The sequence below is a fragment of the Manis javanica genome, chromosome 6, assembly GCF_040802235.1.
Source record: "Manis javanica isolate MJ-LG chromosome 6, MJ_LKY, whole genome shotgun sequence".
Taxonomy (NCBI): Eukaryota; Metazoa; Chordata; class Mammalia; order Pholidota; family Manidae; genus Manis; species Manis javanica.
In genome coordinates, this window is record NC_133161.1 from 86,649,836 (window position 1) to 86,670,619 (window position 20,784).

Genomic DNA, 20,784 nt, shown 5'->3' on the forward strand with positions numbered 1-20,784 from the left:
GAAATGACAGCCTCTTCAACAGCTAGCTGGTGGTGGCAAAACTGGACAGCTACATGTAAGAGAATGAAACGGGATTATTGTGTAACCCCATACACAAAAGTAAACTTGAAATGGATCAAAGACCTGAATCTAAGTCATGAAACTATAAAACTCTTAGAAGACAACATATGCAAAAATCTCCTGAATAGAAACAAGAGCAACTTTTTCCTGAATGCATCTCCTTGGGCAAGGGAAACAAAAGCAAAAATGAACAAATGGGACTACATTAAGCTAAAAAGCTTTTGCACAGCAAAGGACACCATCAATAGAACAAAAAGTCCATCCTACAGTATGGAAGAATATATTTGTAAATGACATATCTAACAGGGGGTTAACATTCAAAATAATAAAGAATTCACATGCTTCAACAACCAAAAAGAAAATAACCCGATTAAAAAATGGGCAGAGGATATGAACAGACACTTCTCCAAAGAAGAAATTCAGATGGCCAACAGGCACATGAAAAGATGCTCCATATTGCTAATTATCCGGGAAATGTAAATTAAAACCACCATGAGATATCACCTCACAACAGTAAGGATGGCCAGCATCAAAAAGGCTAAGTACAAATGCTGGCAAGCATGCAGAGAAAGGGGAACCCTCCTACACTACTGGTGGGAATGTGTGCTAGTTCAACCATTTTGGAAAGCAATAGGAGGTTCCTCAAAAGACTAAAAATAGAAATACCATTTGACCCGGGAATTCTACTCCTAGGAATTTACCCAAAGAACACAACTTCTCAGATTCAAAAAGACATATGCACCCCTATGTTTATTGCAGCACTATTTACAATAGCCAAGGTATGGAGGCAAGCTAAGTGTCCATCAGTAGATGAATGGATAAAGAAGAGGTGGTACATATACACAATGGAATACTATTCAGCCATAAGAAAGAAACAAATCCTACCATTTGCAACAACATGGATGGAGCTGGAGGACATTATGCTCAGTGAAATAAGCCAAGCATAGAAAGACAAATGCCAAATGATTTCCCTCATTTGTGGAGTATAATGATGAAGCAAAACTGAAGGAACAAAATAGCAACAGACTCACAGATTCCAAGGGACTAGTAGTTACCAAAGGGGAGGGGTGGGGAGGGCAGATGGAGAGGGAGAAGGAAATTGTGGGGTATTATAATTGGCACACATGGTCTATAGGGGGGGGCCACAGGGAAGACAGTGTAGCACAGAGAAGTCAAATAGTGATTCTGTGGCATCTTACTACACTGATGACAGTGACTGCAATGGTGTATGGGAGGGGATTCGATAATATGGGTGAATGTAACACCGTTTTTCAAGTGAAACCTTCATAAGAGTATATATCAATAATACCTTAATAAAACTGTCTTAAAAAAAAAAGAATGAGTGAGTGAATGAACAGGCTTGAGAGGGTCCATGAACTCCCTCCAATTACAGTAAAAGGCAGTGTGTTTATGCATATGCATATATTTCCCTAAGAAGAGGGTTCTCAGCTCTATCAGATTTTCAAAAGGGGCCAGCATCCCAAAGAGCTTAAGAACCACTAGCCAGGCAAGTTCCCAGTGGTTCTACCCAGCTCCTACAGTATCTCCAAATCATTAGCGTACAGAGATGTACTTACTTATACCTTCAAGTGGTCACTCACTTCCTCTTTGAGACAAAACAAAACTGAAGACGCCATTGCTACCTCTGCCTTCTTGGAAGCCGTGGCCCCAAAACCAGGGTGAAGTTTACCCCAACAGGAGCCTACCCATGGCAACCTCCTGCCCTAATGCCCTTCTTCCCAACTCCAGTCCATGTTCGCCTTCATATGGGGGTTTCCAGGGGGAAAAAACTTTCTTGTTCCTCCCATCCTCAAAACTGAAAGATATAAAAGGGTTTATCAATGTCCTGCCTCATGCTAAAAAAGTGCTAGAAAAAAAAATATTAAGTCTGTTTTTCTGTTCACTAGGATTAATACTATTAATCCTGTTCACTAGGATTAATACTATCAACATTGCATAGCATCAGTGATAATATCAGTTTTTTATCCCATATCCTTTAAAGAAAAATGGACACACTTACCAAGGTAAACAGATCCACCACCACCCACTTCCCCTCCTGCCTCTGGGACGCCCCACTCTTTCCCAGCCACCCCCCATCTCCCAACGTCAGGTTCTTCATCTCAATTCCCCACAAAACCTGGTAGGACAGGGATTAGTGTGAAAGAGAGGCTAAGGGAGATAGGAGGTGGAGACAGCAAGAAACTAAGGAGGGAGAAAAAGGTGTTAAGACTTTGGACCCAACACGGGCTCATTCATCTAATAAGCTGGGTGCCTGATGTTGGGATGTCTCATCTTAAGTAAAACTAGCATATTTAAAGGACTATTGCCAACTTTTAAAGGTCTGGGAATTACCTAGTATTTCTTCTGCAGCTTTAGCAGCTTTTCCAAGGATGAAAAGCCATGCACTCTTGGCCGTGACTGAACACAACCCACATCCCAAACACACCTCAGGCCACTGCCTTCCAGGACATTCATGCCCCTTCCCACTTTTGCGATGTGGTAATGCCATCATCCACCCGGAAAAGCACTGCTGAAATATTTTCTCATTCTAGGCCCAGCTCAAATACTGCCTCCTCTGTGAAGCCATTTCCAAGCCCACCAGTCAGAACTGCTTCCTTCCTGTACTTCTAAAGCCTGCGGCCCTGACCCCAACCTGCCACCAGACCAGCTGGTTATTCATGCATGCATTTTGCTGCTGAACTATCAGCCTGAGAGCACTTTATTCCCTTCATCTCCCCAGAACCCAGCCCTAGGACTTTTAACTCAGGCTCAATTAGCTGACTAGAATGTCCTGATACAGTTCACAGAGTTAAATGACATACATATTACGGGTAAACACAGAGTGCTCAAGCCAAACACTACCTCTCTGGAACCCGGAACACTACTGTGATCTTTTTCCATTATCAGCCATCTGAGAACATGTGGAATAGAGATATTCTTCCATGTCGGCCAAGGGTTAACAAATCTCCCATCCTTCCCTTTCTTTGATTTAGTTACATCTTCCTCTAGTCTATAATCCAGTTTGAAACTTTTCCTGGAAAATCTAGAAGAATCACTTTCTCCAGAATTCCGTGCTGAAGTTTGGCGTTTTCTTACTACTTCTTTAGGATATTGGCTGCTTGTCATCAGGGGCTGGTCGCTCTCATTTTCATCCATGTCCTTTGCAGACCTGGAAATAAAAAAGGTGGGGGGTGGGCAGGAATAGTGAGTTTAACATAAAGGCATCAAATCACATAGTATTATTTTGTACCCAATAAAAATGCCCTCAGTCTTATAAAAACACTATCGCTATTAGCTCAAACCTTCTTCCCACAAAATACAATTTAGAATCCAATATTACTGCTTGCTAAACAGAAAAGATGTTTGCTCTGCCTATTCCTTCCAAACCTTTTAAAAATTCCTTATCTGCTCCAATCCAAAACAGCCTACTCCACCAGTCAGCATTTAAACATGAAATTTTCCATTTCAGTGATATCTTATAGAATAAAGCACCTTCAAGATTCTGTAACATTTTCATACCTGAATTTTAAAAATATTATTGTTAATAACACATACTAAGAAGAAAGGCCTTAGTTCCCTGAAGATACTTCAGTAATCCAAGTGATTTACATATAACTCACTGGGCCTACTTATTTTTACTTTGAAGATAACCTGTTACCAACACTCCTAAAAGTAGAGACCAAAAGCAAGGAAAGGAGATAGCACAAATTGAGAGACATTTCAAAAATGTATTTAAGTGGTGAACAACACAAATTTGAATTCACTCAGATTTAGAACTGCCAAGTCAGCACAGTATACATCCTAGCTGTGTGGCTTTAGGTAAGTTTCTTACCCTCTCTGTGCCCCAATTGCTTCATCTATAAAGTGGAGATATAACACTGCCTGCCCCTAAGGGTTGCTGAGAGGATTTGAAAAGCTAATATAAATAAAGCACTTGTATATATGTAGAAACATATATAACAAATATAACATGTATGCACATAACAGCTCAAAAATGTTAACTGGTGCTGCTAACCTTATTATTACTGCTACTGACTACCTACTGCCACCACGTAACTCAAGGCACTGAAATCCTTAACCCTGAACTACACTGGACTCCAGACACATACAACTGAAAAATAATGCATCAAGAATACGCATGAACTTTACTTCTTTCCTAATATTCTAAACAAATATTTGCTTTCTGTCTAGTTTAAATTCCACTCATACAAATAATACACCTCATAACCCTAAGAAAATAAGCACAATAACAAAGCCAAATGGTTTTATGGCTACAATTAATGGTGTTTAAACAGAAATACTGTCCAGGAGAGAAAGGGAAAGAATGCAAACCCCAAGGTAGACAAGTACATGGAACCAAACTTTTTTTTTTTTCCAAACTGTTCGGTGTAAATTGTCTACGGTCTGGAGAATAATTGATATGAAGAAAAAAAGCCACAGGTGATAAAAGCTGAGGCCACACTCTGCTGCCCCCACATTGCTCTATGGGGGACATCTAGCTTTCTACCCCATCGAGGAACAGCCTTTCCAGTCCCAGATTTCTCAGCTGTGAAGTACCTACTTACCTCATGGGGGTTTCAAAGGATTTCAATGACATACGTACAGAAAGAGCTGGCCACTCACCAAATGCTAACTCTTTTTTCCTTAATCCTGCTAATCAGTCATCTATCTAACTTCTTTAAATTCTATCAAAAAGCAAAGGATCCAAGTGAGTCATCTCAGTTCTCACACAATCACTCTACCTGGGTTATAATTAAGCTCAGGCTCGGCCTTTACAAAGAAAAAAAAAAAAAAGACCATCTATTTAAACTCCATTTAACATATGTAAACACACAAGTTTAGAGACTTTAAACTCTTTCCTGACAAAATAACATATCTAACAGATGGCAGAGCTGACCTCATGCCACCCTTGGTGATGATACACTTCATGTGTGTGCGTGCATGTTATACACATGCAAATACATATATAATTCCACCGACTATTTAAAGTTTTTGGCACATTGTTTTAAACAGAGGATGAGGAGAAAGGAGAAGAGGGAGCTCTAATTTGCTCTGACAAAAGCATAGTCAAAACAGGTTTTTAAACATCTCATCGTCCACTGTAGCTGGGACAGAAGCTGCCGAGAAGCTTGTGAGAGTTGATGAGGAAGGTATGAAGGTTGGCCTGTAAAGGATGGGACCAGATTTGGGGCCTGGACTGAAACACTCGTGTTTGGCTGCACTGCAGGCAATGAAGAAAAACTGAAAGTGCTTAATAAGGGTTACATTCAGAGAAGACAACTATGGTTAGCAAGATAAAAACCAAAGGGGTGGCTAAAACCTGGAGCCAGGGAGATTAATGAGTGAGTAGGAAATAGAACCCAGAGCATCTACTAATAACCAAAGCTCTAGGCTACATGTTCACACATTTCATTTATATAAACGCTCCTACCAGAACTTCAGGGTAGGTACTATAGTCCCCATGTTTTGTCTGACGCACTAAGAGGTAGGCAGCAGCCAGTCAAAGGTGACAGAGGAAAACGCTGAGTAAATCCAAGCCAATAAAGAAGCTGAATCACGACACTTGACAGTCTCTGGTGGGTCGCAGACCTTGGACTAGGTGGGGCAGGGTGGGGGGAGGCGTGGGGAAGAAGTGGAGGGAGTCACCCAGCAAAGGAATCAGTGTGCAGATGGGAGGAGAAGGTGGATTCTGAGCCCGGGGACTTGAGGTCCTGGGAAGCATGAGTCCCAGCAGAAGTGCTCACTGACCCCCGGGCAAGTGGATGACCCCGTCCAGGTTGCTTTGGGATGATAAAAGTGAAAGAAAGAAAACAGAGGGTTCCAGAGGCCTGGAGAGTAAAATCAGTGACAAATGGGTTCAGTGGCCTTTCTTTGTACTGGACAATAAACTTTTTCAAAGTTGTCTGTTCACACTGTCCCCATTTTCTTACCTTCCATCCACTCAGGCTCTCACTCCAATCCATGGAAACAGTTCTTTTTGCCAAATAGCCATGCTCTGTTAAAACTCCCTCCCCCTAGCACACCAAACCCGGTCTTCAGGAGTGATCCTTCTTTAGGTAAATCTGATATAAAAAAACAACCAAGCAAACAAACAAAAAGGAAAAACCTCCAACGGATTCCTTTGTTCTCAGAATGAGGGCAAGGATCACGACAGTCCTTAAAGGTAAGTTTCTGGTCCTCCTCTCCTCTGCTCCAAACACAGGGCCTGAATCTTTCCTCCTACGCACAATGCTCCCACCTCAGGGCCACCTACTGGGTCACAGGGCATTGGCACATGATTTTTTAAATATCCTTGGTGGGAGAAGGGAGAATATGGGCATGAATGCTCGCAGGATTGCATACTACCGTCAAAGTCGTTCAAGCAACACACTGTGAGCATGATGACACAGCATTTCACACTATGCAATTAAACTGTGAAATGATACAAAGGAACAGAAGGACATTACACCCTGAACCACGACAATCTAGACTTGTTCTTTTGGAGGAAAGTGCTGGAAGTCCATTCAGTAAATGTGCAAAATAACAAGCTCAGTGAACAGCTGCCCATGAAAATGTATGGAGCCTGCTCGAGGGCTGGTGCTTAAAAGGCTTCTCATCAAATATCAGTCTTCCAGTCACTCTCTAGTGGATACAGCAACAATCTCCCAAGGGTCATCTTTAAACATCAAAGATAAAATGATAGGAAAACTAGAAATGAAGAAGAGTGGGTTCTATGTACAGTACTAATATTAACTAGTTTTCAGATTTGCAAACTCAGACAAACCCCTTAATATAGCTAGGCTGCTAATTAAATGTAGCAAATTCCCCAGTTATTTCTTATTATATATACATTATATATATATATTATATATATATATATATATACAGAGTTAACAATGTAAGAGAAAATTCTGCCTTGACTTCTGGCTAGTAGTGACAGGCGATGAACATACTCATGAGTGCATACAAACTGTAAACCTGTTTCAAAAAGAGGTTTAAAACTAGATAAAGAACTTGCCATCACACTGATTTTCATCCAATTGAAGACATCATGAATGGTAAGTTGGCACAGTGTTATTTTATGTGCCACTAACAAAGTAAAAATACTATCAATTGTAACAGTGTCATGCAGTGTATTGCACATCCTGATATCAGTGGTGTTCAACTGTCAATAAAACATGTCTTGAAAAATACACCATTTTATACATGGAAATACATATTTGAGAACAAGATTGAAAACATTAGCCTTGGTGATTCAGTAAAATCAGAACCGTACTTAGTTTGCTGACCCTCCTTTCCTCTGTGAACAACAGCCAACTTTGTGAACAACTGCTCAGTTTGTACTACAAAGCTAAAACCCAGAAACAAATTTAGAGGTCACAAAGCATTACAACAACTAATATAAATGTTCATTTTTAGAGAGCAATTTGCTACAAAAAGGCCTACATATTCCATCTAGTAACTATCAACTAACTACATTCTCCACATTTCTGTGAAGATTGTCTACTTAATAGCAGAGGTTACCCCCACATCCCTAACTATAAGCTCTGGGTTGTGACATTTACTGAAGGCAAATCCGCCAAGTACAAATATTTTACTTCAGTAACTGCACACGTGGGTAAATGCTTTAAAAAAATAAGACTTCTCTATTTCAAAAGCAAATGTTGCATCCTTTCTTTCTTTGACATTTAGATTTGCCAGCTACCTGGAACTGTACTCATGGCTTATCATTTTAAAAAAGTAAAGAAAAAATTTACACTAGTACAATGTATGTTTGGGACTTCAACATACTCATAAATCTTGACTTTGCAAATCATCATTCCTAGAGTTGACATTTAATAAATACTAATTGAGCAACTATCCATTACATACAGACAAAAATGCAGACAGTATATCTGGAAAATATGCAGAACTGTTTTTGCAGATATCTTAAATAACACTAAATTCACAATTTTATATTTGCTCTCTTTTTATTGAAGAAAAGGATCCCTTCAATACAATGTTAGATAACACAGCTGGTGAAACTATTTCAATCCATTGAAGTGTCTGCAAAGGGCTTACATTTTAACTGTCCCCATCCTTCACATGCAATACAGATTTCCCTGGAGACTGGTGTTAACCCTCCATGGGCAGTTAGGGACACTGGTGGGAAGGCAGCAATGTCCAAGCATAGGAAATACACTGGATAATGAAAGAGAAAATGTTCTGTGGGAGGTATGTACATAACATACATCAAGAAAGAAAGTACTGCATTGTCTGTTATCAGTGAATTTCATTTTCAACTCACTTTATTGACTTAACAAGCAGTTTTGCTAAAAAGCTAAAGAAAGCAAATAGCCTAATATTCAGTGCCTAGGAGCACACTAAAAATCAGATATGGCAACTTTTAATAACAATTATTGAGTCAAAGACATATTAGTTAGAATTAGTATACATGTGTTTATACATATACATAATACACATTTCGATATGTGTATACATAAATTATATATCTCACCAAACATATCTTCACAAAAGTAGGAAGAACATTAGTTGGGAGTCTGGATGACAGAACACCAGTTCCACTATTAATTAGAGGTATTAGCTTGGAGAGCAACTTAACTGTCTCTAAACTTGGGCTTACTCAGCTGTTAAAGATGAAAACTTCCTAATATCTCCTTGAAGGACTGTAATGAGCAGCAATGACGACATAGGTTAGTACTTCAAAGTGCTATACAAATGCAAACTGTCATTACTACTATTATTTATATTCAGTAGAAGAGTAAATATGATAAATAGAGCCTTCTGAACCACTTGAGATGATGAAAGATAACATTCTAGAATTTTAGACTTAAAATCCCAGATTGCATTCATATTTGACCTGATTGTTTATAGTTCATAATGCGTGATCAAAACCGAAAGTTTCTGTGATGACTGCCCTTGTACTGTTCACCATGTAAGAACTTATTCACTATGTAAGAATTTGTTCACCATGTAAGAACTTGTTCGCTATGCTTCAGAAGATTGAAGACTGACAAGAATTAGGCTTGGGGTGGATTAATGATTGTGCATTGAGCATTGAGTCGCCTATACAGAATTTTATTGTTGTTAACAACCATTTGATCAATAAATATGAGAGATGCCCTCTCAAAAAAAAAAAAATCCCAGATTGCTGAAATTTTTCTTGCCTTATTTTATATAAAGTACTTTTATAAGAGTTTATTTTTTATAACAATCACAGTATTTTCTTGTGTTAAAACATTAAATTTGTCTTTTAAAGTGCTCCTCTGATTACAGAAAAAATTACTTTAATAAATGACAAAGTTAATGTGGATGTCAGGACCCACAAACTGCAGGCTGCCTGGGGCCGGCACAGTCCACAGATACTAACTCACGTCAGCCTGCACTTGGGGGAACACCTGTCAAGGAAACCCAGCGAACACCAATCTCAAGCCTCCAGCTCGGCTTATCTGGCTTATGCTAGGTAACAGGGCCCACCTTATGAGGAAATCTGGCCTCCTGGCCAATCCGGCCTGTGTCCCTCTGCCTGGCCTAACTCACTCTTGCCCCTGATCTCCCAGGCAGAGCGCTCTATGCAGGTGCGGTCCTCTGCTCAAGACTGTGGATTGTTTTCCCTTCAGTAAAGGACATCAAACCTGTAACTCAATTGTTTTCTTTCTGTCATATGACATGAATAAATCACAAAGAAATGCTAACTTACCCAAAGCATGAAAGACTCAGACTAGAGTTTTGAGAGGAATAAACCCAAAACATGATTGGACTCTGGGGGATACCATGTAGTGAACATGTTTTCTTTTCAAAAAGTAGTCAAGACAACAACGGTTCTTGAACACCGAATGTAAAAGGCTTTGAAAATTCTTCGCTATTTTGATAAAATCCAATGTATTAAACTGCAAGTCATTTCACAGGCTATTAACAGATTTTAAATAACCAAAATACATGAACATAGTAGGTGCTTCCTCTAGAGTATTTTTCCTATATGTAAACTACTATTTAAATATGCCATTGACAGTACCACAACTGAAATCTTAGGATAGTCACATTAAAATGGCATATTATGGCACACAGAGAAAGCACACATAAAATAATAATAATATATTGAAATGACAGTTACCGTCTCCTGAAAGTTGAAGATTCCTGAGTATGTTAGATGACTGGAAATGCTCATTTACTCTTCCTTAAGCAAAGGTCGAAACAAAAACATACTTTCAAAATGTGGCCTCTCTCTCTCCTGTCTGTCACATCAATTATGCAAAAAGTTTATTTCTGAAATATTATCCAAAAAGCGAAGGTATGGAGAAACGTGTCTTCAGGATTCAGATATCTGACAGAGGCGGAGGGTAATGAGGGGAAAAGTTGACACTTACGTCTGACTTCAGTTCTGGTTCCAACCTTTACTCTACAAATCTTCCTTTTCTTCCTGATAAACCCTCGTAAGTTGATAATAATGAAAGTCAAAAATGCATTTAATACACTTAACCTACAGAACACCATAGCTCAGCCTCACCTACCTTAAACATGCTCAAAACACTCACATCAGCCTACAGTTGGGAAAAGTCATCCAACACAAAGCCTACGTTAAAAAGTGTCGGATATCTCATGCCATTCACTGAATCATGTACTGGAAGTGAAAACAGAGTGGCTGTGGGGGTACACAACGGCTGTGGGCATACTACTTGTTTATCCTTGTCATCCATGCTCCACCTGGCCTCACAAGAGGATTGCCAGCATGAGCAAACCCAGGAGAAGATCCAAATTCACAACTTGAAGTACAATGTCTACTGAATGCATATTGCTTTGCACCATGGTAACGTCTAAAAGAGTTAAGTCAAATCATTGAAGTCAGGGCTGTCTGTGCTGCATTCTGGAGCCTTGAGAAGTCATTACCATTAGACTCACTAACTTCCAGAGGACAAGGCCACACCTAAAGGGTCCCCTCCGCCCCTAAAATGCCAACACCGTCCGGCTGCACTGAAGAGCCAGCGTGGGCCTGGCCTTGGGCTGCCCTCCTGAGTTCCACTCTGCTGCAGAAAGTTCCCAGCTAACGTAGCTCATGTCCAGCCACTCTCCCCAAGCTGGGCTGGAGGAGAAGCACAGTATTTCCCACCCAAGAGCAGCAAAGTTAGCTATTTAGAGAAAGTGTGGTTTCACAGGTTTCTCAGGCAGGCCATGCAATGATGCAGAGTATGAAATATTTCAGAAGACATTTTGTGATGAATCTGATACACCAGACAGCCATTAGACTTTCAACCTTATGAAAAGGCTTCAGGGATAGTTTGTAAGGGCCTCTACTGAAAGCATTTTTAAAGCCATGTTTAACAAACACTTATTAAATGTCTACTGTATCTAAATTCTAGCTCTCTTGGCAGGGTAGGCTATACAAGCCCCTGACCTTGAACAGGATTCAAAATCCCTTAGGGAAATAAAGCATAACCAACCATAGAGATTTTGGCATAATACCAGGTTTACAGAAGTGTCAGCTCTGACTACTGAAAATCATTGCCTTTAGAATAAGGCATTTCCAAAACAACTAGCCCCAAATCTTGAAATGATAAGGAAGCCTTTCCCGTACATGCCAAGGGGCTCACACTGACAGCAAAGACCTCCACGGGGTCAGTGACACTGAAAAGTCTCATGAGCCTCTGAGTGCAGCCAGCAGGGTAAAGGACGCTGATGTCAAAAGAAGCAGGGAGGTCACTGGGGCCCCTGATTCATGGACAAATGCATAGCAGAAAGACAGACATTATTCTGCCCTGGATGTCAGCCTTGCCAGTCCTATGTAGAAAAAGGTAAATGACAAAAAAACAAACCAACAGTGGGGGCTTTTACAAGGAGGCAAGGCCCAGGCACGGCAGGGGTCAGACCTACTCAGCCCATCTGAGAGCAGAGTGTTACAGCGGGTCCGCGGGAAGGCCTCGAACCACCCCCAAGAGGTCAACTAATACAATCTTGAGGTTCCAAGTAACTTGGAGATCCCTGAGTTCAATTCAGTATAATTCATTTAAGAATACCAGGAAGTATGTGGTAATTACAAACACATATCAAAAAATGGATATAATTAAACTAAACTTTAATCTATTACCAGGAAAAATCATATCACCAGGAAAGGGAACACAAGAAATTTAAAACATTTTAAAGTAAGTACTTCCCAACTTGGTGCACCTATCATCCTTCTAAGCCTTAGTTTCTCTGTCTGGTGCATATTCACTAGCTTATTGGACAAAATGTACACACTGCCAGGCCCAGTGCTGGGCACACAGTAAGCCCTCAAGAACTATCTCATTATGTTCTCAGCACTGTTTAATGAGGGTTAACGGGATACATATTCCATTTTGCATTTCTGCTCTAATAAGATATGGGTGCTGAGGGAAAGAGCATCAACAAACTGAATGGGAATAAATTCTGCAATGTGTTTCTGTTTTTCTATGTGAGTAAGAGAAGCTCCAGTCTTCCTGGAATTCACACTCTCAAACATGAAACTGCGGTTCTCCACAGAATTCCAATCCTTGGGGCAGCTCCTTGGGGCCTCGCTCACTCTCCTGGATTCCCCAGGAAGCTCTTAACCTTGATCTTGTCCTAGTTCTGAAAATAATAATCCTCTCCACCCTCACCCAGTTCCTCTCCCTTCTGTCCCCCATGGAGCATCGCTATCCAAACTCATGATCCTGTCAGCGGCCGGGTCTACAATCAGCCCTCCTCCCAGACGCAGTGCCCCAGGTACTGAGGCTCAGGTTCAAAAGGAAAAATCCCAAGACACGAACAAGCAAAGCAGGCAAGCGTCCCCCCTAGCTGAACACCCCTGGAGCATTTCCGTGTCTCCTACCCAGGGGACTCTACTAACCCCAGAGCCCTGTCCCACCTCCCCTCCTGGTGGCCAGTTTATCAAGGAAGGGCCGGCTCTCCGGTATGACTGAGGAGAACAGGGAGAGCCAGCTGGGTACAAAGCCTTAACCTGGGGTTCTCAATGCCGGCCGCATGTCAGAATTATCTGTGGAGCTTTTTAAACTACACTGAAGGCTGCTGGATCACGAGGTCACGTGAGCATTCCCCAGGTAGTATTTAAAAGCTCTGCGGGCCATTCTGACATACGGGCAGGGCTGGAAACAGCTATTCTGAATCAGGCATTGGCACAAAGGTAGGATAGGCATTTAGGAAGGATCAAAGGGACTTTCTGCTCCCCCCGAGTTCATGCTAGTCTGGCAGCCGTCAAGTGTAAAGCCCAGTCTTCCTCCCCATCCCACAGTCCACATTAGAGTGGGGGCATCACCAACACGGCCCCATGGTACTAGGACTGGGAGGACTACCTCGCTAAGGACAGTGTGGTAGATCACAGACTTGTATTCAGTCCAGCTGAGTCACAAATTCAACTCTGTGCTCCCGGGAAGCCACACTAAAAAAAAACAAAGAAAGGAAACAATCAGTGATGATTCACATCACCTATACCCGCAGCAGCTGGTAGGTGAGCAGTGCTCAATAAATAGTTACTGAATGAAAAAAACGAAGAACATGAGTTTAATCTCCTACTTATTCTTCTTGGGACAGAGTTAATTGTTTTTGAAAAGATCTGTTGGGAATTCAATTACAGGAGAAGCAAAAGTAACCCACCAAAGGACATGAGAGGGTGTTCCCACTAGCTCTACTAATTCTCAAAGTGAAAACTGAAAAACCCTGGGGAATACTTGAGTCACTGAATCCCCTGGCGAGGCTGTGACACAGTGGTGAAGACTTGAAGGCACCCACCATAAAATCTAGTCTCTCTTTTCTCCTCAGTAACAGAACCCCGGTTTCCCTTAGGGCAGCTGCATGCCAGCTCCATGCCTCCTTTCCCGGGCCTTCCAGCTGGTGATGGCCATACTGATGACACTCTGGCCAATGTGCTATGAGCAGAAGTCTCACATGCTTCCAGGAGTCTCCTTAAAGGAAAGGGAGGCATTCATTCTTCCTGCATCCTGCTGCGTGGAGACACCTTAAGCCATGCATTTGAGGGCCACTTCCTAGGAATGGCATAGAGAACTGGAAGGATTTTGGGGGCGACTATACCAAGCCTGGGCTTTCCAACTCTGGACCTCCCAAAACTAATTCTAACTGATACAATGACAGTACCTGGGAAGTTTAGGGAAGCTGTAAAAACACAAAGGGTTATAGCTTTCCTCAACCAAACATGAATACACTGAGCAGCATACATGATGCTATAGTTTACCATTTACTAAGCACTTACTCTGTACATTCATCATCTCATTTAATCCTCACAACATTCCCACGAGGTAGCTATTTATCCTTAAATTACAGGTGATGTAACAGAGGTTCACGGAGTTTAATAGTTTATAGAAAGTCAAAAAGCTGGTGAGAGTTGGACCTGGCAGATCCAACCCAAGTTGGATTAGACCCCAAAATCCATGTTCTTTCCATTAATCATGTTGAATCTACGAGGAAAATCCAATAAATGTATCTTGAACAGAGACCTAGGTTTTAAGTTAGTAGCATATAACGAACAGTCATGGTCTCACCGACAAAGCCAGCTTTTTTTTTACTTCCAACAAAGTCTCTTTTTCTCCCCTTTTCAAAGTAAAAGGTACTTAGCAGACACTTAAATACTAGTTCCCTTACAAATAGAACTGTCCTTTTAATTTTATATGGATATTACAAATGGCATAACTGTTCTATTTCATTGCTGAATTGTTCTCAAAGTTACACAGAAAAGAAACAAAAATAATATATTACTCCTATATTTCAGTCATATAAACAGAAAATACACATTAGGCCTTGAAGATATTTTCCTGGCATTGAAAAGATGTCTTTTGAGTTCATCCAGCATGTAACCACCTGGCATTTTACTCTTCCAATGAGGAAGAACTGTTCATCAAGTTCCACGAAGGGACCCCTGCAGGGAGGAGGCCAATGCAGCCATTGTCCCAGGGCCTTCCCAGTTTCTGCACTCAAACTCCTGCATCCTGGGAGCCCCCTCAATTTCCAGAATGCTCCAGGGCCTCAGGGCACCAAATAAATTCACAGTTATGACTTCCACAAGATTTACTAAAATGCAGGTAATTTATATTAAATTAGAGATGAGCATTATTATAAAGCATGATTTTAGGATACCGAGGCAGCTAAGCAAAAAGAAATTACAAAGCTCTACATTTGCATGCTTAACCAACAGAACGTTGCCAAGTATATCAAAAGTGTGTTCAATTCTTCACTGGGATGACGTTACTCAGTATGTGCACCTGCACTCCCATTCACTCTGTTAAAAAATAAGCTTGGACCAGCACCTAGACATTTACTGTCAATGGACACTTCATCTGCCCATAAAACTGAGACACTGTACGAGGAAAGAATGAGAAAGGAATCAACTTTCACCAATGAATTTTAAAGTATCAGTGAAATGGTGGAAAAGAGTGATTTTGATATTTCAGTTTCGTGGTATAATGCTAGGCTAAAAACTCTTGCAAGAGTAGCAACAAAAATCTGTAGAGATTGGACGGGATACATACTACTCTCTAAGATCCTCTCCAACTTGAATGGTCCATGACTCAAGTCATCACCGTGCAATCCTTTCCCCTACCAGTCAGAAGCAAGTCAGGCCAGAGAGTTATGTGACTTTCCAGGGGTCCAGCTCTGGATGGCAGTGGAGTCTGGACTCTGCATCAGCCACGCCCTCACCTTAACTGTGCTCAGAAACACTCAGAACCAAAAGAGCATATGATCAGTATGTGAAGATAAAAGACACATTTCACCTCATATGGGTATTTTACTTAGTTTAGCTCATAAACAGACAAATTGGCCTCAAGTTTTAAAAAAGACTTGAGTCCAGCAACCCTTTAAGCTGTCATTAGCTACTTCAAACACACAGTAGCACAGTATTCTGAATCTTTTTTTTTTTTTTTTTTTTTAGGAGAGTACGGTACAGGCTTTTATTTAGAGATAAAATGAAGGGACAGAGCTCCCGGCTCATGTCAGGAGGGGACAAGAGAGTCCAGTATTCTGAATCTTTTCATGAACTAAGTAAGCCAAAGGAATGAACACAATATCCTGAACCTTAAAATACAGACGACAACCTCCCAACAACCTACTGCTGCGTCTAGCTGTCCTGCCATCGGGTCTTGTGAGCAAAACAAACAGTTATCTGACCGGTTTAAGGAGTGCCGTGACAATAAGGAAGGACATTTGGTGTTTCTCTAACCTGACAACTTAATTCTTACAACAGAGAAAGATTACAGAAGAGCACAGAAGTCTACAGGCATTTACTGTTCAATCAGTGTTACAGTCCCTTAATCTGGGAAGGTCCCCCAAATTAGATGAACACAAAAACCTGGGGCTTTCAAGGGGAAAGGTGGATTGTTCTAGGTGGCAGATGCATACTGAGTTGTTTTCCAATCACGCTTTTGAATTTATGCTGATCCATTGATACACCAGCCCTGTGCCTCCAGAACCAATGGTACTGACCACTCACAACCAAGAGGTTTCAGGTTGCATCTATGGCTCTGACACTGACTGAAGCTTACTGACCCACACTATCCCACCTTGGCTTCGCTGGCACCCCTTTCTAAAAGGGGGCAGAAGTGTATATATATTCTGTGAAAGGCCAGGGCTGCTGTGGGGGGTAGCTGGGGCCAATTAGTAGCTTCCCGGGCTCTCAGTATCCTGTTTCCCTTGCCCATGGAATGGGGTTCGTACTCTCACATATTGTATTGTCTGCAAAATCAAACTAAAAGTAAATATATAAAAAAAAATTTGAAAGAGCTTTGAAAATTACAGTTACAACAGATATTTAGCCAGTTAAGTTGGCAAAAAACTGTCTCTCTGACATAGCAGAACAACCCCTGGGGGTATATGAGTTCTTAGGTGACCTGTTGTAAAAGTCCGTTAATATTTAAATACACAATACATGGTTATTAAGCTCAAAAGACAAGTCAAGCAAAGCATTATAAATTATAGATAGGTAGAAGTCTTCAGTATTCTAGCAGTTAGAAGGGTATATTTCAGCATTATGCTGGAAATCACATGGATGTTTCTTTAATACCAATTTTATACACGCCTCACAGGACTTCAGGATAAAGGTGCTCGTTAAACATTAACTATGTGCACAGTCCATTTCCCCAATCCTGCTTCAACGAAAGCACCTTTTACTTGTGCGTATCAATCTAAAATGCCCAGATCAACACAGCTTTCCAGCTACAGCCATATTCTTATCTAAAAAAAGAGTAGAAAGGAATGGAAAAGCCCACTATATTCACAGCTATCTACTACTATAAAGAAAAAGCAAAACGAAACAAGAAAGCTAAAAGCAAATAGGGACTTTTTCAAACACAAAATATTCTTAAAAATCCCCAGTTTTCCACAACCCACAAATACATAAAGTAACATAATACCCTTTTCAAACAAAAGCATGAAGATGACTGCATCAAGTAAAGCAGGGCCCAAACCCTATGATGGAAAGACTATCTGAGCATGTCCTTTATACAATCACAACCAGATTAGTTTCAAAATTATATTCTGCAATATGAAATCTGTACAATATAATTTGGAATTATGAGTGAAAATAAGGGTGTGAAAAATACACCAGGTATTTTCATCTCTTAGAGACAAAATTCTTGCAGCCAGAAAACCTGTAGAATATTAAAAGATACAATATTTAAAAATTGTGACTACAGTCTCAGTTGACTTAGAACAGTTTTAATTGCACTCAGTTTCTAAAATGCTTATTTTAAACTAGTACACTTGCCCTAAATTTCTTCTCTAACAGACCTGGTATTTTCTTGCAACAAAATCTGACGATTTATCAGGGATATAGATAATCTTTTTTTTTAAGATTACATAACTTCTTTCCAAACGATGTTAATGTCTGAGGCTAAATTAAAAGCAATGTAACTGAAAATAGAAATGGAACTGCTAGATACCCATTTTTACCAAACATGAAACTATTTAATTTTCAGACAATTTTATTTCAGGAATGACTTTCTCAAGAAATCAGAATTATCAAGGAGCAAACACTTAATGCTCAGCCAAAGTAAACCAGATGAGTCATATCATACATAGAACAACCTGAGGTAAAGGCAATCGACAAAAACTAAATTACTTTTTAAAGGGTAACTTTTCTCATTCTCTTAATATTTTCCAGGTTCAATTGAGGTGTGATGCATTAGACTCTGTAGCCCGTGTAAGCGTATTTATCTCAACTACAAGACCACAGTGAGTGCTACTCAAAGGAGGGGAAAAAACAAAACTATCTAAACACCTATTATGAAAGGCCGCAATACCCAATTTAAGAAATAACCATAGGACAGAAAACTCAAAAAACCACCGGCTCACACAACCCGTCCCACCTTGCTCCATTCTTTTGCTTATTTCCATTTCGTGGTGAACTTTCAAGTAAAAAGGGAGAGAAACCTGTTGGAGTGGATTTTTGGAAGATAAATACTACAGGTAAAACAAATATGTTGCTCTGAGGAAGTTGTCGACCCATTTCATTCATTTACATACAACCAGAAGATACACCCACAAGTATTCCGATCAGAGAAAATGCAACCTGGTGATCTGCAGATGTAAAACAAGTCCCAGAGGCGGCTACTCTCCCGAGGGGCAAATAAAAAATGTGGCTCTTCACCCAGGCAGCTCCAGGAATTCGGGCTCTGCAACTCACTGCGTGCGGAAATTCAAACGAACCCCGGCGACTCACGAGCGCAGCACCTGCGGGACGCGGCCGGGTTCGGCGGGCGGGAATCCCAGTCCGCTCCACTCACGGAAGCGGCCAAACAGCCCGGGGTTGGGGCGTGCGCACTGCTCCACCCTGAGCGCGACGCGGCCGCCGCGGAGCCGCGAGAGGGAAGCGCGAGCGCTCAGGCTGGGGGCGCCGAGGCGCGGCGGGCCGGCGGCGCGGGGCGCGAGCTCACCTGGCGCAGGGGAACGGCGCGCGCCGTCGCTGCCGGCGCTGCACGGCCAGGGCCCACGGCGCCCGGGGGCACAGCGCCCTCGCGCTGCGGGAGGGGACGCGGCGCGCGCCCGGGTTCCTCCGCCCGCCGCCCCGCCGCGCCGGCTCGCCCGAGGGCGCCAGCAGCTGCCAGCAGCGCCTCAGTGCGCGCGGCCCCACCATCCTCGCGGCGGCCGCAGCTAGCTTCGCTCCGCGGTGCCCAGTCACTCACTCACTGTGACCTTCAAATCTGGCAGCCCTGCCCCCGCCGGGTCCGCACGGGCCGCCACTCCTGCCTTACCAAGATGGCCGCCCCCGCGGACCCCGACTCCGAGGCCATCTTGGTAAAGGAGGCGCCGTGGGGCGTGCGCTGAGCCCCTCCGCCGGCTGCCCCGCGCTCCGCGCACGCTCTGCAGAAGCTCTTCAGACGCCAAATTGACTCCCCGTGTCCAAATCCAGAAGCTAACTTGCAGATCGCATAAACATCTCCCTGGACACCAATTGCTAAAATTAAATGGGATATTGGTGGCCTCTCGCAGCCTGCGCAATCCTAGTAGACGAGCACTGATTAGCAGCATACTTACAACCTATGGCGCCGTGAGCCTGGTAGAAAAAATAAACTGTAAGTTCAGTAGGTATTGAATATTAATGGTAGCACTGCCTTGTCACAGTATGCTCATTAACTTTTTAAATGATGTCACAGACTCCAGATGCACCACAGTTCTCATCTAAATTTGCTTTAAAAAAAATTCAGGATGACGAAAGAAATCAAGATGACATTGTGATTCTGAATTTCCCCCAGGATTTTCTTTTTAAACTGTAGGATGAAGTTACCTTTTTCAAGAAGTATAGACAGATCGAAAGAGACTTCAGCAATGGTTGGTTGAGCGAAATGATTCCTCTGTCAGGCCTCTGGGCCGTGCCCACAGGTCAGAAACAAATGCCCTCCGTCAGAGACTGGGAGAAAGAGGTGGGTATACTGGCAAAGAATGTAAAAATTAAATACAGGCCCCAAATGCAGATGTAACTGCTGGAAAATTAAGCCAAGGTATATTGCCGTTAGAAAATGGATGTGCTAGGGTGATACTGCAGGAATGTAAAGAATGTGATGTCAGGTGTGGACTTTACCAGCCTCAGGCTAGCTTGCAGCTGTTGCTGAATCATTCTGACTTAAGTGTGATTCAGAGCTAGTTGCACTGAAACTGCCCTTACTGAGTGGTACCTGGGGTGCTTCAGGAAGGAAAGAGCACTATCAATCTGAAGGCAAATTAAAGTTACTGCTCATAGGTAAATTACAGTGCTCCTTACTAAGGAACTTGAGAAAGATGCTCTTGAATGTGGAGGAAAGAGAACCTTCCTAACACTGCTGATGGACTGTCAATTGGTGTAGCCAATATGGAAAACAGTATGGAGGTTTCTCAAAAAAACTAAATGTAGAACTGCCATATACCCCTATAATTCCACTTCTGGTCACCTACCAGAAGAAAACAAAATCACTAATTCGAAAAGATACATGTCCTCCTGTGTTTATTGCAGCATTATTTACAATAGCCAAAATATGAAAGCAACCTAAGCAGCCGTGGATAGATGAATGGGAAAAGATGTGGTACATATATACAATGGAATATTACTCAGCCATAAAAATGAAATCTTGCATTTGCAACATGGATGGACATAGAGATGTTATACTAAGTGAGTAAGTGAAAGACAAATATTGCATGATTTCACTTATATGTAGAATCACAAAACATGAAACAAATTAACAAAAAAATTGAAATAGACTTGAATACAGAACAGACTAGAACACAGAATATGTTGGTTACCATAGGGGAAGAGGG

General features: G+C 41.8%; 1 protein-coding gene across 19 annotated transcripts in view; it reads right to left on the bottom strand.

Moving 5' to 3' along the window:
- The window catches only part of NAPEPLD (N-acyl phosphatidylethanolamine phospholipase D), a 38,738-nt gene extending 19,193 nt beyond the window's left edge, over window positions 1-19,545 (bottom strand). The window contains exons 1-4 of one of the 19 annotated variants that reach the window (XM_073238968.1): window positions 19,248-19,545; window positions 13,344-13,429; window positions 10,407-10,469; window positions 2,923-3,229 (exon numbers count right to left, since the gene is read on the bottom strand). In XM_073238968.1, coding sequence (XP_073095069.1) covers window positions 2,923-3,216 — 294 coding nt within the window. In that variant the 5' untranslated portion in view covers window positions 3,217-3,229; window positions 10,407-10,469; window positions 13,344-13,429; window positions 19,248-19,545. The other 18 variants (XM_073238965.1, XM_073238966.1, XM_073238964.1 and 15 more) reach the window with 18 other exon arrangements.
- Between the last annotated feature and the right edge of the window lie 1,239 nt (window positions 19,546-20,784).